Below are 16,888 nucleotides of genomic sequence, written 5' to 3' on the forward strand. Positions count from 1 at the left end.
TATGTAGTAGGGTGGTGGGCAGGACAGAGGTGCTGGAACGAGCACACAGATGAATACACTTCCTTTATCGAGGATGACAAACCAAACGAAAAGAAAAAACACATAAAAACCCAGGGTGCTAGAAATACAAACTCAATTCATTCGAATTCAAGCTCATCCAGACCCTGGTCACAAACCCCAGTGAGGTGCATATGAGCACCAAGTCAGGGAGAAGGGGGCAGGAGTGAATCTGAGGCCAAGAGAAAGGGTGGGGAGGAGATCCTCCTAGGTCCCCTGGTGATCACCTCCCCACCCCCAGTGGTATCTCCACTTTCCCAATGACTGAAGACATACCAGGCCCTATATTATTTTTGGCCCCCACCCCACCCGGGCCAGGGCTTCAACAGCCAGTCCCAAACGGTTCTACCCTCCCTTGCTCCATCCTCACTTGCTCAGGCTTCTAGCCTCACTCTTCTCCTCCTTCTCCACATTCTTCTCTGTGATTAGTAGCAGGTTAGGTAGGGTACTGTATAAGCCGCAGTGAGGCTGGGGGCCAGGGGAGGCAGGTGGAGACAGGGTGAAGAGAGGAGAAGAGCTGTCCAAGCACCCCTCTCTTCATGGGATCCCAAACTGTACAACCAGCTCCTCTTTTGCGTCCACACGGATCTGAGAAAGTGCACTGTAGGCATAAGCAGCTATCCTGGAGACCTGAGACGGAGAGGGGACGGGGAGGAGAGGAACAGAGACACAGGTGAGAAGGAGAGATCAGGAAAGAAGGGGATGGGAGAATGGAAGGCGATGAAGGAGAAAGGAACAAATGATAAGGGACAGGAAGCCAAAGAGAAAGGAAGAGATGGGAAAGACAAGGAAAAGAACAAAGGGGAGAGAAAGAATAAAGGTTGTGGGGGAGGGGAGACAGGGAGGATATGAAAAGTAAAAGAGCAAGGTGGGAGTTAGCTGGGGCCCATAGGCTACCAGGCTCCCTAACACCACCTTCCCTACCTCCCCTGAGGCAGGGTGGGTGAACCCTTACATCTGGGCATTGTGGGAAGGGTAGGTGGGGGCAGGTGAGGGGTGGCTTACCTGCTGCAAGTCGGAGAAAGGGATGGGCTCGCTGGCCAGCACTTGGTGGGGCTGGCTGGTGAGAGACGGCAGCGGTGGCAGCTTCTTCCAATGGGTCAGGCTGCTGCTCAGCACAGCCAAGCGGGTGCTGGCCAAAAGGGAGGGGTGGGGGTGGGAAGTTAGGCACAGTCTGTCCCGCACAAGCCAGGCAAGCCTCACTCCCTCAGGCCAGAGAAGCAGGATGACAGGGAGCTCAGCTCAACACAAACTCACTTTAGGCCCACCTCCCTCAGCCTCAGCCACCTCAAGAGTGTCACTGGGTAAACAGGGCTGATGTGAATACCTACAGAGGTACCCAAGCGACTTGCAGTCAGTCTCCTGCGGTGTACCCAAATGAGAAGCCTGGACTGGGGCTGAGGCTCCAAAGTTAAAACAGGGATGGAGGGGAGAGGAGGTGCCCATGTAGCCTAAGGGACCCAAGCTAACCAGGTGCTCACCTGTACTGCCTTGCCCGGTCCATGTACTCATGCTGCTCCATGCCCTGGGAGTCTGCAGCAGACACATCGATGATGTTGCTTTGTGGGAGGAGACAGAGAGGACATGACAGGTGCTTCCAAAGGGGACAAATAGGACTCACTGTCCAGGCACCAGCTCCAGGGCTGACGCCAATGTCCCCACCTGCCCATTAGAGCATGACTGGACCCTGAATCACCTCTCCCAGTGGACCTATCCCATCCCCCGTGTCCTGGGCCCAGCTCCCTTGATCCCAGCCTTTAATATGGATGGAGGAGCTCTGCCCCAGGCTTGGTCCTGTGACACTCACCTGGCTGTCTTGGCGAGGATGGAGGAGAGCAAGGCCTGCTCATCTGTGCGAGCGGAAGGCAGGCTGTGGTAGTTGGGCTCAGCTCCATTGAGGGCTTTGGTTGGGGGGCTGCTAGGGTCCAGCAGCAGCTTCCGTTCATCTCGGTCCTAGAAGAGGCCATGGGGGAGAAGTCAGTCCAGGACTGCCTTTCCTACGCTCTCTCCTCAGCCCAGCTCTGACTTTCAAACACTAACGTATTTTTATAAGGAATAACCTAGCACTCTGGGAGGCCATGGTGGGAGGATCAATTGAGCTCAGGAGTTTGAGACCAGCCTGAGCAAGAGCGAAACCCATCTCTACTAATAATAGAAAAATTAGCCAGGTGTGGTGGCGCTCGCCTGTAATCCCAGCTACTCGGGAGGCTGAGGCTGGAAGATCACTTGAGCCCAAGAGTTTGAGGTTGCTGTGAGCCAGGTTGACGCCACTGCACTCTAGCCCAGGTGACAGAGCGAGACACCACTCAAAAAAAAAAGAAAAAAAAAAAAATTTCCACAGTGCCCAGCCTTATGGAATGTCAGGTAAGACTCAGTGCCTGTCTACCTTTGGGAGCTCAGCTAAGTTGGTGGTCTAGGATGAATTAGGGTGGAACCAAACAGTCCTAGAGCCCCTGATTTTTCTGAAGCTCAGAGCATGTATTCAGCAACAGTACTGGAGCTTCAGAAAATAGTCCAGCACCTGCTGGAGAAAGGATAAGGAGGCTAGAAGTCAGAGCAGGTGGGACATTCCAAACAGTACACTCTAGACGGGAAATCAGTGCAAGTCAGGAGCCCAAGAATGGCCCTCCTGGTCCCTGAGGACCAGGCCTCCCCAGCAAGGCTGTCTGTTCCCAAGATGGAGAGGCCTTGAAGAGTTCAGACAAGGGCCCAGGCCCCAAGGGAAAGCAAGCCCAACCTCTCAGTGGCCATTCCTCTGATTATCTCAGGGCAGGAATCCCAGTGCAGCCTCTGGATCACAGAGTACAAGTGTGCTCCCTTCTTAGGGCACGATCCCTTCTATTCAGATGTTTACCCTCCTGCCCTCTGTTGCTCTTTTTGTATGTGACTCCCAGAACCAAACAGAGCACCTGGTGTGTCTTGACCTGAGCTGAACAATGTAGCTGTTCCCATTGTGGCCAAGCCACCGCACCTCTTTTAATGCAGCCTGGGCAGCCTCTAAATTTTCAGCAGCCCTTTTACTACAAACCTGTGCTGATAATCGCAACCCCAAGAACTGACCTAAGACCAAACCAAGTCACCCCACTCCTGTATAACTATTTCTCCTTGTCCTGTTTCTGTCCTTTCTTCTAATCTATTGTAATCTTTCTGAATTTAACCGGGCCTTGAGCCCATCAGCTGCAAATCCCTGCTGGCTTTGTATCAGCTGTAAATTGGATAAGCAGACCTGCTGGGTATCTATCTATCCAAGCCATAAAGAGCCAGGGTGCCCAGGACAAAGCCAAGGCTGGGGGCAGTCCTGGCTAACGCTGACTCACCAATGCTCAGTGCCAGACCACGAGACTTCAATGTTTCCCTTCAAGCCTATCTCAGTTCCTACCACAGGCTTTCCTGCTACAGGCCCCAGCTCCCCTGCCCACAACTCTGTAATTCTCCTTTTAGAGGGCCACTTCCTCCTGCCCTGCCCTAGGCAGGCCCAGCCTTTTGACCTTACTCTTCCTCCTCAAGCCTAGGCTGCCCAAGTGTCCTTGGGCAATTTGATCCAGTTCCCAACAGCATGAGACCAAAAGCTGTGGGCTTCTGCCCCAATACCTCTAAACTCCTATGCACCCTCCTCCCTAACACACAGGCTTGGTATTAAAGAGCTACAAAGACAAAATCCTTGCCAAGATGAAACTACATATCTCTAAGGAAAGCTGGCTCCATATGAGGCCCAAGTTTGCTTCCTATGTGTCTGTCCTTCCTCCAGCCCCATTTCAGACAGATCTTCCTACAGGAAGTTTCTTCCCTAGCAGGGGTTCTTCAAGAACATGGTTGATGGGCCGGGTGCAGTGGCTCACGCCTGTAATCCTAGCACTCTGGGAAACCAAGGCAGGAGGATCACTTGAGGTCAGGAGTTCAAGACCAGCCTGAGCAAAAGTGAGACCCCTGTCTCTGCTAAAAATAGAAAACAATTAGCTGGGCAACTAAAAATAGAAACAAACAAAAAATTAGCTGGGTGTGTGGTGAGCGCCTGTAGTCCCAGCTACTCGGGAAGCTGAGGCAGGAGGATTGCTTGAGCCCAGGAGTTTGAGATTGTTGTGAGCTAGGCTGATGCCACAGCACTCTAGCCTGGACAACAGAGCAAGACTCTTTGTCTCAAAAAAAAATAAAAAAGAACATGGTTGATGTCTTCTTGGCCTTTTGGCTAAGATCAAGTGAAGAACAAGGTTGTTTTCCTGAGACCTAGACTCTCAGAAGAGGTCAGGCTACCCCCTTTAGAGTGGATAAATAACATCACCCCACCCCCAAAGGCAAAGTGGAGCATGGGGTAGGTTTGTCCCTGAGTCAACGTAACCCAGAAGTTAGGGTTTCACCGTTTATCCTAGCACAGACACATATGTGGCCTGCCCATGACTGGCTACCTGGTCTATGTGCATGGCTGAAAGAGACACCTTGGCCCAATAGATAAAGTACATGGCTTGGCATCACAACACCTCAGCTATGGCACTTCTCAACTTGGCTAAATCATGGAGCCTCTCTGAACTTTTTCCTTACCTTTGAATAGACATAACCCATACCTGTATGACAGATGTTTGGCAAAAGGCAAATGAGATAACTGGAAAAGCCCTTGGAAATCTGTCATGTGTGGCCCATCTATTTTTATATGAGAGTGGGAAAGGGGCCTTTCCAAGAGAGCTGAAAGAGGGACTTTGGGATGGTGAATGGTTATGGCTTTTGCTACATGAGGCCTCAAATCACCCAGCACTGACTAAGCACTTTCTCTGGGGGTTAGGAACAGAAGGGAGACCCCATCAAGGGAATACTGGAGATTCAAGAGAGCAGCAAAGTCCAGCTCTCCCTTCCAGCTAGAAGGTGGTATTCCTTTCTCATAAGGCTTCTTGACTCATTCCCTGCAGAAGTCCATACTATGCTTTAAGGGACAATTTCCCACTAGGCCACAGCTCTCCCAGTAGGCAGGGTTATTGTTGTCCCCTTCTGTAACAGATGGGTAAAGTGAGGTACTGGGCATTGAGCAAGGGCATAGGAAATGTATGTGTTCACTGGATGTTTGGAGAATTGAGGACCAGGAGCCACCATGCCTCCCATACAAATGACATCTTCCTAATCTTAAACCCTTAATCCAAAATACCTTCACTTGCAAAAGAACTACTTCCCAAGTATGAGTGATATAATCTATTTCTGTGACCATCTCCCCCACTAGACTCCGCTACTTGAAACCTTTCTACTGTCTTTGTGTCTACTACTACTACTTTCTACTGTCTTTGTGTTGAAATGTAGAACCCAGGCTTAGAGGCAATAAAAAAGTAAGTGGCTCAAAAAAAAAATGTGACTGGCCAGCAGCTTGAGACTTCATCCTTGGAAAGGTGTCCCCTTCTTCAAAGGTGGTCAGGCCAGGCAGGGCAGGGATTAAAGTGTAGAGAGAAGTGAGTATGCACCAAGGAGAAGAGGGAGAATTTAAAACTGTGCAGCACTTCCTAACCTAGTCCAAAAGGATCCTATCTACAGCCAAATTCTCAGGACAGGCACCCCTCTAGCTAGAGAAATCCTTAGGTCCCAAGCAGGGACTGCTCTGAGGCAGGTAAACTCAAAACCAAATGAACTCCCCATCCTGTCTTTCTTTTCCCCTAATCCAGCCAAAGCTAAATCCGATTTGTTGCGTCCCAAACAAATTCCCACACGTTCTGATGTCCCCACTGTATCTCTTAAATCCTTCACTAGCCAACTCAAATGCCACCAACTTGCAGAGTTCTTCTCTGACCCTAGACTAGCACTGACCTTCCTTCTCTAACCTTAGGGTCTGAGAAGATAGACAAATTCCTCATTCCTCTCGGGACAGACTTAACTCAGAGCCTCAGCTTACCCACCCGTACAATGGATTCGCACAGCCCGCTAATACAAGCACACAGAAGACGCAGAAAGCTGGGAAAGGAGTGTTTTCCGGGGAGCTAGGCTGAGGATCTTTGAAAATGTAAAGGTTTGAAGGTAGGAGGAAGTGGAAAGGGTGGGAGCGAGCCGGATAGGCGACTGTCTCAGGGACTGTGTAGAGACCTGGGGCTTTAACAGGGGCAGGAGCCCGGCTCGGCTACCCTCTGTAATATGTCCCCTCCAGGCCTCCGTACTCTGAGAGCCCTGCAGTCAGGCTCTAACTCCTCTGCAGGTTTCGTTCTGGGCCCCATGCCCCAGGGTTTTAGCCCTCATTCCCAAGCCCCGCCTGCCGCGGCCGCACCTGGTCCGAGTCCTCGTTCTCGCTGCTGTAGCAGCACCCCATCGCCGGGGTCGGGCAGGGCGCTCAGGCCGAGCCGAGGAGGGACGGCGTCCGTCAAGAGCCCTTCCGGTCACATGACCTGTGACTGCCTCCCGCGAGCAACCACCCGCCCCCTCCGCGGGCCTACCCCATCCCAGAGCTACTTGGCCGCCTCAGCCGATACCATGGCTTCCGGCCCCGCCCTCTACCGCGTGATCATCGCCAACCAATGGGAAGGTGCAACCTGCGTGACCAGACGTGAGACACGTGATGCATGGAAAGGGCGGGGCGGATCACATGACTTCATCATTTGGTCTCTAAACTTGAATCCTCACCACCACTGGCGGTAATGGCCCTGGTGAGTTGTTATGTGATCTCATGTTCACTAGGTCACCTTTCAGGGCCAGTTTGCGAACTCTTATACCAAATGCTGTCATGATACACCCTTTTAAATGCCATGCGAGGGGCCAGTGGGCTCCAATTTGAGGCTGTTAGAGGTTATAGTCTGGGTGCACAAAAAACCCAGGATGAGCAGCGCCCACTTTGGGGACACATAGAGGATGTAGCGCCCAGCGGAGCTGTCAACCTGTGTGGGGTATCTGCGACTTAAGAGGAAAGAGACCACACCCCTTCTTAAGCTGAAGAGCAGTGGAGCTCAATCGTGGTAGAAGAGATAGAGGCCACGTAGCTGATCTCCTTGCCCTCTGGCGTTTTTCTTCAATCCTGCCTTTTTACGGCAGCAAGCCATAGTAATCTGACACACAAAGCTGACCATCAATTCTCTTTTATTAAAATCCTCCCATAGCTTCCCTTGGGCCCTGAACACAGGTTCAAGTCTGTCATTCAAGATGGTACAGAGCCTGGCACCTGTCTCCCACTCCATGCCATGGGGTGGAGAATGGGGGGAGGTGCTTCACCAGCCATAGGGAAATACTTGCAGTTTCCTGATTGACCTCCTGGACTTTGCACATACCGCCTGGCACACTGTCTCCCTGCCAGTTTTGCCTACTTCAAGACTCAACACAAATAATATATGTATTTTTTTTGAGACAGAGTCTCACTTTGTTTCCTGGGCTAGAGTGCCCTGGCATCACCCTAGCTCACAGCAACCTCAAACTGTTGGGCTCAGGCGATCCTCCTGCCTCAGCCTCCCGAGAAGCTGGGACTACAGGAACGCGCCACCACACCCAGCTAATTTTTTCTGTTTTTAGTTGCCCAGCTAATTTTTTTTCTATTTTTAGTAGAGATGGGTCTCGCTCTTGCTCAGGCTGGTCTTGAACTCCTGAGCTGAAGCAATCCTCGGCCTCACCCTCCCAGAGTGCTAGGATCACAGGCATGAGCCACCTCACCTGGCCAAATGATATCTTTCTGATTGCCTTCTCTGACCCCATTCTTTCGGCATCTCCAGCTTCCTGTGCTTAATCCTAATCCAGTGCTGATTCAGTCATTTATTGAATCAACAAATATTTACTGAGTGTCTACTATGTGCCACACACCATTCTATCTGTGTATGCAGCAGTTCACAAAACAGCCAAAGTCCCTGTGTTCATGGACCATCCAATAATAATCACACTAAATTGTATTCTCTGGGTCAGTCTCTTCTACCAATCTTGGAGTTCCTGGAGGAAAGGGACAGGTTCTGACTCTTCTATGTGACCCAACCCCTGACACTTGCTTAGAGAAACTTGAATTTTGAATTAATGAGTAAATTACAATCTCTGCATCACCTTGGCTGACACCATGCCCCATGTCTCCTCCAAGGGGCTGGAGGAGATCACCAGATCTAATAACTCTTATTAGCCCTCAAATCAAGACCCTGGAGTTCTGTAAGGTTTTTGAGAGCTCCTGAAGGGTAAGAGGCAGCTCTAGCTTGTCCCTGGGACTGGTAACTTGAACCGAACATCTCAGGTGACAGCAGCAGCCTCAGCATCAATAATTGAAAGCAGGTCCAGCCTTCTGCCTCAGGGTTACCCCCCACTTCCTGTCCTGTGCTCTGGTCTTTCCTAAGCAGGAGGCTGCAGCCCAGGTAAGCAGGGCCCTTGAGTGTGGGTTAAGCACATCAGTTCAAGCCCACTGCATCACTCACCTATTTACACTCTCGTCTTTCATTTTTAGTCACCACCAGGGTACTTGCAAAGAGGCCTGAAAGGAGGTCAGATCTGGAGGAGGGGGGAGGATGGTCCAGGACACGGTAGAGGGAACCCATCCCCCCACAGGGGACCTTGGAGAACAGGACCGAGTGGCGGAGGGGGAAGTGTATGCTGTGTGCTTTATGTGTATACACACTTGGGAAGGGAATTCTGAGCGAGCACAGGGGAAGAGGGTAATACAGGGAGGGGAGATAGGACTGGAGAGTTATGACAGAATCCAGGACTTTTCCCACCCCCACAGAATAGACAGAGGCAGAGTCCTCAGGTGGGAAAAAGGGCACCTCACCCTAACACTCTATGGAGTGTTTTGATTGCCTTTTACTGAGGCAGAGCATGGTGACATTGAAGGGGTTTCTGACTAAAAAGCTGTGCTCTTTTGCTACACAGCAGTAAGTCCGAGGAGACCGAGCAGGCAGGGGGTAGAGTAGGGGGAGGATATCCCAGAGGGGAACTAGTGAAAGAGGTCCTAAAGAAGGAGTGACTTCAGGGATGAGGGGAAGCAAGTGGGGAGAGCAATATGAAGACGGGACCAGGAAGAGGTGGTTTGGGGTTGGGTGCTAAACATGGACAGTATGGAATCCTTGAAAGTACATGGGCTTGGAACCATACCAACCTGGATTCAAATCCCGGTTCTGTTGCGTGGCTCTGGACAAAAGATTTAACCTTTCTGAGCCATGGTTGGTAACATATAAGGATAGTAATTGCACTGGTAAGGGCTGCACAAATGACAGGTAAATGGTGGGTGTGGGTTTCCCTCCCTGCCTCCCTGCACCCAGGCCCCAGGTAGAGACCATGTCCCCAGCCATTGCTCTGGCCTTCCTGCCACTGGTGGTGACATTGCTGGTGCGGTACCGGCACTACTTCCGATTGCTGGTACGCACAGTCTTGCTGCGGAGCCTCCGAGACTGCCTGTCAGGTCTGCGGATAGAGGAGCGGGCCTTCAGCTATGTGCTTACCCATGCCCTGCCCGGTGACCCCAGTCACATCCTCACCACCCTGGACCACTGGAGCAGCCACTGCGAGCACCTGAGCCACATGGGCCCTGTCAAAGGTCAGTGTTCCCTAGCCTTTTGCTCCAGGAAGTACCCGCAACATGGTGAAGGAAGATCTGGGATCTGTTGCTGCCCTATTGGATGAATTGGGCAGATTCTTGATCCTCTTTGTGTCTCTTTTTTTCTCATCTGGAAATGAGGGGCCTGGACTAAGTCATTCATTCATCCAGCAAACATTTATTGCTACCTCTTTTGTATCAAGAATGTGCTAGGTGCGGGGGGAGGAGATAAAAGGCCACAGAAGTAGGATGATCGCTTGAACTCAGGAGTTCAAGACCAGCCTGAGCAAGAGCAAGACCCTGTCTCTACTAAAAATAGAAAAATTAGCCAGGCATGGTGGTACATGCCTGTAGTCCCAGCTACTCAAGAGGCTAAAGCAGGAGGATCACTGAGCCCAGGAGTTTGAGGATGCCACTGCACTCTAGCCTAGGCAACAAAACAAGACTCTATCTCAGAAAGAAAAGAAAAGAAAAAGAAAAGAAAAGAAAAGAAAAGAAAAAAAGGGAAGGGGAGGGGAGGGGAGGGAAGGGAAGAAGAATATTCAATGAACAATAAACATTTCAACTGAACTGAGACTAGAAGGATTGGTTTTCGAGTTGGCCAGGCAGACGGGTGGGGAAGGGCAAAGTGAGCCACACAACAAACGTGGCATGAAGGAATGAGACAGCATGGTTGATTGTGTGCAGTTGTTTAGGATGGCTGCAGTACAAGTCACAGGTGGGAAGAATTGAGAGCTAAAACTGGAAAGGTAGGCTAGGATCAGGTCCAGGGTCCTGAATGCCAGGCAGAGGATCCCAAATTCAATCCCAAAGGCCTTTGGAATCATAGAAGCCTGGAAGTGATACAGTCAGATTTGTTAGAAAGATTGCTAGTGGCTGGTGTGAAGACTAGACTGGAGGCAGCGGCACCTGTGGGGCAGCTGGTGCTGTGGTCTGAGAGAGATGAGACAACAGCTGGTTGGGAGCTGCAGGGAGGCAGGTGGGCATTTGAGATCTTTCTATCACGGCCTTTGTATCCATCTCCCCGCATAGGTCAGATCCTGATGCGGCTGGTGGAGGAGAAGGCCCCTGCTTGTGTGCTGGAGCTGGGCACCTACTGCGGATACTCCACCCTGCTTATTGCCCGCGCCCTGCCCCCTGGGGGTCGTCTTCTCACTGTGGAGCGGGACCCTCGAACAGCAGCAGTGGCTGAAAAAATCATTCGCCTGGCTGGCTTTGACGAGCACATGGTCAGCCTCCCCATGTCCCCAACTCTAATCTCTCCTGTCACCCTAGACCTTGCCCTAGCCAGGCCTCCCTTGTCAGGGACTCCCATCTAAGGAAATGGAAGTAGCTCCACATAAGGGACTGGGATCCTGGATGGTGTGTGAGCTCCTGCCCTCCTGTCCCAAATCATTTGCACATATTTTCTGCTGGAGGACAAAAGAAACTAAAAGGAAGGTCTCTGGAACCCAACAAATCTGGGTCCAAATCTTTGTCTGCCTCTTGTTAGCTGTGTGACCTCAGACAAAGCACGCATCCTCTGAATCTCAGTTTTTGGTTTTTTTTTTGAGAGAGTCTTATTCTGTTGCCCGGGATAGAGTGCAGTGGCATCATCATAGCTCACTGCAACCTCAAACTCCTGGGCTCAAGCGATCCTCCTGCCTCAGCCTCCCAAGTAGCTGGGACTATAGGCACTCACCACAATGCCTGGCTTACTTTTCTATTTTTTAGTAGAGACGGGGTCTCGCTCTTGCTCAGGCTGGTCTCAAACTCCTGAGTTCAAGCTCTCCTCCTGCCTTGGCCTCCCAGAGTGCTAGGATTACAGGTGTGAGCCACCGCGCCCAGCCAGAATCTCAGTTCTTCATGAGCAGAATGGAAATCATAATATTGATCCTGACTTCTTGGGTTCTGAGGTCAGAGGAAATGTTAGAGCACTTGTGGGGACCTAGGCCAGGGCCAGGCATGAAGTAAGCCAGATACTGCTGGTGTCTGGAGTGAGAGAACAATCCCTCCCACCCTCACTTCCATTCCACCTCTACCCCCACAGGTGGAGCTCATCGTGGGCAGCTCAGAGGAGGTGATCCCGCACCTACGCACCCAGCACCAGCTGAGTCGGGCAGACCTGGTGCTCCTGGCACACCGGCCCCGCTGTTACCTGCGGGACCTGCAGCTGCTGGAGGCCCATGCCTTACTGCCAGCTGGTGCCACTGTGTTAGCTGACCATGTGCTCTTCCCTGGTGCACCCCGCTTCTTGCAGTACACCAAGAGCTGTGGCCGCTACCGCTGCCGTGTCCACCACACTGGCCTCCCAGACTTCCCTGCCATCAAGGATGGCATAGCCCAGCTCACTTATGCTGGACCTGGCTGAGGTCCAGGTCCAGGGGTACTTACTAATGCCCCCCTACCCCGACCCAAGCAAGGACCTCGGAACATCCCCTCCCCTCCCTGTTTGGGGCCTGACACATGCTGGGATCAGGGCTGGAGAGGCCCTCTTCCCACCTCTGCTCCCCTCTGGCCTCCACACTGACCTGAAGCATCAAATTTCTCTCAGGCTGCTTGGTCTCACTGGTCCTCCTCCTTCCAGAGAGCCATGGACTGACAGTTAAGAGGCCTGAGCTTTTAACCCAGCTATGTCACTGATTTGCTGGGTGACTCCAAGGGAGTCCTTGCCCTGCTCTGAGATTTAATCCATTGTCTTAACACTAACAAAGCTGGCTGGGAGAGCTTCAGGGGACTCTCAGCTCTGGGCCTCAGAAAACCTCCCCTCCCCAGCCCATGCCATTCTGGGTGGGATCAAAGGAAATAGCAGACAATGACTTAGCGATCCTGCAGAAATAGCTGAGTGCAAGCTGGGCCAGAGGAAATGGCACAGGATCCTGGGTCCAGGACCAGGAACACCCTGGCTTTCCCCAGCCCTGGCCTACCTGGCCAATTAGGTAGGTTTGCGTGATGTCCCTTGAGTGCCCTCTCCCCAAAGTCCAAGATACTAGAATCCTCTAGGCCCCGCCAACAAATAGGGAATAGACATGGGGGAAGAAAAATCACTCCTGTGTCTTTATTAAAGAGTTAGAAAGCAACCAGACCTGGCAACCGAGGGGTGAGGTACTGGCCAAAAAGGTGGAGTGGGCTCAGGCCTTGGGGATTCAAGAGCAAACTGATGGCCTGGGAAGTGCCAAGGAGATCATGGCAGCAGCTGAGGAGGTACCCACGGGCACTTTCAGGCACTGGGGCCATCAGCTGGTTCTGTGGGGCAGGGGTGAGAGGGGTGCAGGGTAGGTTGGGCTGGCCTGGAATCTCCCTGAGGCCACCCTGCTTTGTCTACCTAGATCATCCACTGGTCCTGATCCTGTTCGTTGCCTTCCATGTCCACCTGGAGAGGAGGCTGGGTGTGGGTGGGGAGGGGCCTCAGCCAGCCTCAGCCCCAGATTCTGCCCCTGGCTGGATCCAGGGTTTCTATACCCCTTGGCCATCGATTAGGTCAGGGGCAGGGGCCCAGGAACGAGGCCCTCCCCCACACTCCCACCTACCTCATTGACCTCTCCATCATCAGGTGACTCATTGTAGTCATTCATCTCGTCCATGTCCTGCATGTCCTCATCATCCTCTGAGTCTTCTTCACTATCCTCATCGTCTTCATCATCTTCCTCTTCTTCGTCATCATAGTGCTGGTAGGGCAGGGGAGAGCCTGTAAGTCCTACAGGCCTGCCCAGACCAATTCAAGACTTGGCCCACTTGGAACCTCTTTCTGGGGTCAATAAATGACCCGCTACTTCCCAACCCTGCCCTCCTTGAATCTAGCAGGCTGGAGCATGTTCTGCAGGACTTTAGTGCTGGGCCCAATGCCCACCCCCTTTTAGCTCCCCTTTCCAGTCTCCACCCAGAGCTAAGAGTCATAATTGCTCTCTGGGTCAAAGGCAGAATATTCAGAATTAGAGCAGAACCTTGGTCCACCCTGGGCCCCACACAGGCCCCACCGGCTGGAGCCACTCACCTCTGAAGCTGGCTTGCCAATAGGAACCAGGTTGTTGTCTTTCTCTGCGATGCTTTGGAGCTGTAGGCAAAGAGGGGGAGGAGCAGAGCCAGGTGGGTCAGGGTCATGGGACTGGCCCCACTCTGTGCCCAAGAAGACCCCCAAGTGTGGGGGAGAAACTTCCCCCCAGTTCTCAGGAAGATCCTTTTCTCTCCTTATGTTATTTGCCACTTACTTATGAACTTGATCCAACTACTTAAACTCTTTAGGCCTTGGTTTCCTTATATAATTATGGTGAGGGTGAAGTGAGAGACTTACCAGCCTAGAACATGGCATTGGCTAGGTCTTCAATCAATAGTCAAAACTATTATTTCCAATGCTTTAGGGAAAAGAGCTTGGGCTGTGTCAGGAGCCTGGGCTCTAATCTGGCCCATAAGTCCCATAGTCACCCAGCAAATTAGGGTACCATACAGATGAGAACCTTAGCCTCCTGGCTCCTAGCCTGATTATTCCCAGCTCTGGGCAAAAAGCTCTTCCAGGGCAGGTCTTCAGAGTAAGGCTGGGTCATGGCTCTCTGGAGGGCAGTCTCTTGACTGTTCTGTGCTAGGTCCTCACTCACCCAGGCCTGATGCTGCTGTTCCTGCTGCTGCAGCTCTGTCTCCTCCACACAGGGTCGATCCAGATTAAACCACAGTGTCTCGGTCACACGGGGGAAGAGTGAGGGGAACAAGGTGGACATGGCTCCTAGAATGAGGGAAAGGGTCAGGTGAATGTGTTGTGGTTTGGTTTTTATTTGGTTGTAATTTGATTTAGGGATGGGCTAGAATGGAAGGTACCAGGGAAGCAGTTCTTCCCTCTAGGAATCAGACAGATCTGGGTTTGAGTCGGGCTCCACCACTTACTAGCTGACCTTGGCCAAGTCACTTAACCTCTTTGGGCCTCAGTTTCCTTATCTGTAAAATGGGGATAACAACACTTATATTACCCTCAAAGTTATTCTGATAATTAAGTAAATTAATGGATAAGTAAAGCTGTTTATAGGCTGGGAGAAAAGAGAATGGGAGCCAAGTGAAGAATAGGAATCCAGAATGCAGACTGGCATTATGAAATTATACAAAATTAGAGGTAGCAAGGCTCTACTGAAATTATCTCTGTCTCCTCCAAACACTAAAACCTGCTTTTTGCCCCTTTATGATGGTTCATGCTATGTTCACCCAGTGTCAGAAATATAGGATATTAACCACCTCTCTCATGGATCACAGCCAAATTTGGGGATGGGGCATGTGCCATGTGCAAGCAAGGTTCAGTAAGACATTCTAGAAGACATGAGTAAATGGATAAATAAGTAGATGGAAAACTCAATGGATGAACTAACATGTAAGAGAACAAGTAAAATCAGCTTTGACTCATCGACTGAGGGAGCTGACCAGGAAAGGAAGGTCCCAGAGAATCTGAATTAAAACCCCTGAGCTCACAGACAAGAAAACTGAGGCCCAGTGACAGGGAGAGACTGGCTTTAGGTCACACATTGAGTCGGGGCTTAGAACTCCCGCGCGAAAGGGATCCAGGCCGGGCACTAGAATTGATGAGCAGAAGGAAAAGATCTGTGTCTGGTCTCGCTTTTGTCCTAACTTATTTGACCGACCCAGGGCCAGCCGCTGCCCTTCCCTGGGCCTCAGCTTCCCAGCTGGTATAACAGGTAGAAGAGCATCCACTCTCACGTCAGAGAAGTACTGACAGGCCAGAGATCTCTGCTCCGAAAGCCCAACCCACTGCCGCCGATTCTTTGCTCATTACGATAATGACCGTGTGCTCGACCAACAGGAAAAAGGCAGGGGCGGGACTCGGACAGAAAATTGCCCTTATAGGGTTGCTACTCCCGAAAGGAGCGCGGCATGAGTAGGGCCAATTAACTGAAAGAAATGCTGGGTGACAGGAAGTGACACCAATGAATGACGGATCTCGTGTGACGGGGTGGGGCTTAGTCTCGAGGAAGCGGCCAATGAGCTGGAGCTCTTTAAGGACGAGGGACTCTGAACATGGAGCTCCCGAGGAGGCGGGTCAAAAGAACTGGCTTTCTCTGGGGAAAGGAGGAAAGAAGGAGCAACGAGACCGCCGCAGCTTTGCTTCTGTACTTACCGCGCCGGCAGCCGGCAGCCGGCGGCGACCCGGAAGCTCTTCTCTCAGCCTGAGCGGAAGGACCCACCAGAATCCGGGACTCACCAAACGCATGCGTCTTGGCTCTCCTTTTGTTTCCCGCTCCCGCCCACCAGACCGGATGTGACGTTAGACACACCTTGGTCACGTTGTTGGGGAAGGAAATGTGCCGCGGCTACCTATCGGCCCCGCCTTGAGTCTCAGCCAATCGGCCTCTCCATTCTGGCCTCGCCACTCAGTCCCCAGGCAATTTTTGCTCATTAACCCCTTCTGAAAAAGAGGTAACAGCAACCTGCGTTAGTACTAGGGCTGTTTGTCCTGCTGAGTCCCAGGAAAATTAATCTGCTACTTTGGAATTGCTGGTTGATTTTACGCCCCTCCTGTCTGTGCTCTCTCAGCCTCGGTTTCTGGTTTGAGCACATTCATTCTTTTATGCCTTGAACAAAAATATTTGCGTTCCTACTATAGTCTAGGCTCTATAGAAGCTGGGGATAAATACATGAACATGGTAGCTGCCCCCAACGATCTTCATAGTCCTCACAGACCCTGAAGACCAAAGGAGGACTCACTGGTCTCTTAAGGTTGCCTGTCCAGTTCTGACGTTGGAGATTATGTAGAGACTTGAGTGACTAGTCAGCCTCAAGCACAGAATACTGCCGCTGGAAAACTCAGCAGCCCTCCCCAGGACTGGGCCAAATCCGCTTAGAGATCAGCCTTGTCGCTTCTCTGCTTTGCTACTGCCTCTGTTCTAGTAATCTTTGCCTCAGCCTCCCCTTCAGAGATCCTCGTGCCTTCTGGCAACAGAGGTCCTTTAAACTCAACTCCCGTCACGCTCCATCACCTCCCAGCCGCTTCCAGGGCCAACATTCATCCACAGTTGCACTCCTGTCCCGCCGGGTGTGTGAATTTTGGCGAATCCTTTTCCTTTGTAGGACTATTTCTTCTTGAACAGGCATCATAATCTTTGCCCAGCCTTCCTCCTATCCTGGGATCTTGTGAAGATTGGATGAAGTAACAGCTGTTCAAGAAGTAGTGTACTGTGCATTTTGAATGTGATTATGTTGCGAAGCAGCTCTGCTTATTATAAAGCTTTTCATTGAAGAGTAAAATTTGCCTCTTGGAAATGTCTACCCTTTTCATTCACTCGTTCACCAAATACCTACTCAGTGCCTTGTATATGTCTGTCACTATTCTAAGTAGTGGGTATATTAACAGCGAACAAAGAAGACCAGAAAGCCCCTCTCTTTGTGCAACTTCCATTCTAATGAGAGAGA

General features: G+C 51.5%; 2 protein-coding genes across 6 annotated transcripts; both read right to left on the reverse strand.

Annotated features, from left to right (window-relative positions):
- Nucleotides 1-48: 48 nt before the first annotated feature.
- LAMTOR1 (late endosomal/lysosomal adaptor, MAPK and MTOR activator 1) lies at nt 49-6,489 on the reverse strand. 2 transcript variants are annotated; one of them, XM_012645711.1, is made up of 5 exons: nt 6,287-6,489; nt 1,865-2,010; nt 1,539-1,616; nt 1,063-1,189; nt 49-687 (listed from the first exon to the last, which is right to left on the reverse strand). In XM_012645711.1, the coding sequence occupies exons 1-5, from the start codon at nt 6,326-6,328 to the stop codon at nt 595-597; spliced, it is 486 nt and encodes a 161-aa protein (XP_012501165.1). In that variant the 5' UTR covers nt 6,329-6,489; the 3' UTR covers nt 49-594. The 2 variants fall into 2 exon arrangements, with proteins under 2 accessions (XP_012501165.1, XP_012501166.1); XM_012645712.1 differs by having other exon boundaries at nt 1,539-1,590; nt 6,287-6,382.
- Nucleotides 6,490-9,345: 2,856 nt separating this feature from the next.
- Nucleotides 9,346-15,719, reverse strand: ANAPC15 (anaphase promoting complex subunit 15). 4 transcript variants are annotated; one of them, XM_012645716.1, is made up of 5 exons: nt 15,597-15,719; nt 14,077-14,201; nt 13,479-13,538; nt 13,015-13,152; nt 9,346-9,372 (listed from the first exon to the last, which is right to left on the reverse strand). In XM_012645716.1, the coding sequence occupies exons 2-5, from the start codon at nt 14,194-14,196 to the stop codon at nt 9,367-9,369; spliced, it is 324 nt and encodes a 107-aa protein (XP_012501170.1). In that variant the 5' UTR covers nt 14,197-14,201; nt 15,597-15,719; the 3' UTR covers nt 9,346-9,366. The 4 variants fall into 4 exon arrangements, with proteins under 4 accessions (XP_012501170.1, XP_012501169.1, XP_012501167.1 ...); XM_012645715.1 differs by lacking the exon at nt 9,346-9,372 and adding an exon at nt 12,525-12,857; XM_012645713.1 differs by lacking the exon at nt 9,346-9,372 and adding an exon at nt 12,525-12,869.
- Between the last annotated feature and the right edge of the window lie 1,169 nt (nt 15,720-16,888).

This window comes from Propithecus coquereli, unplaced genomic scaffold, assembly GCF_000956105.1.
Source record: "Propithecus coquereli isolate 6110/MARCELLA unplaced genomic scaffold, Pcoq_1.0 Scaffold235, whole genome shotgun sequence".
In the NCBI taxonomy this organism is placed as follows: domain Eukaryota; kingdom Metazoa; phylum Chordata; class Mammalia; order Primates; family Indriidae; genus Propithecus; species Propithecus coquereli.

Coding starts and splice junctions, on each gene's coding strand:
- ANAPC15 (XM_012645713.1), bottom strand. CDS start 14,196: ATGTCCACCTTGTTCCCCTCACTCTTCCCCCGTGTGACCGAGACACTG. Junction 13,539..14,076: donor AACAGCAGCATCAGGCCTGG/GTGAGTGAGGAC, acceptor CTTTGCCTACAG/CTCCAAAGCATCGCAGAGAA. Junction 13,153..13,478: donor TTGGCAAGCCAGCTTCAGAG/GTGAGTGGCTCC, acceptor CTGCCCTACCAG/CACTATGATGACGAAGAAGA.
- LAMTOR1 (XM_012645711.1), bottom strand. CDS start 6,328: ATGGGGTGCTGCTACAGCAGCGAGAACGAGGACTCGGACCAG. Junction 1,190..1,538: donor GACCGGGCAAGGCAGTACAG/GTGAGCACCTGG, acceptor CCTTTTGGCCAG/CACCCGCTTGGCTGTGCTGA. Junction 688..1,062: donor CTTTCTCCGACTTGCAGCAG/GTAAGCCACCCC, acceptor TCTCCGTCTCAG/GTCTCCAGGATAGCTGCTTA.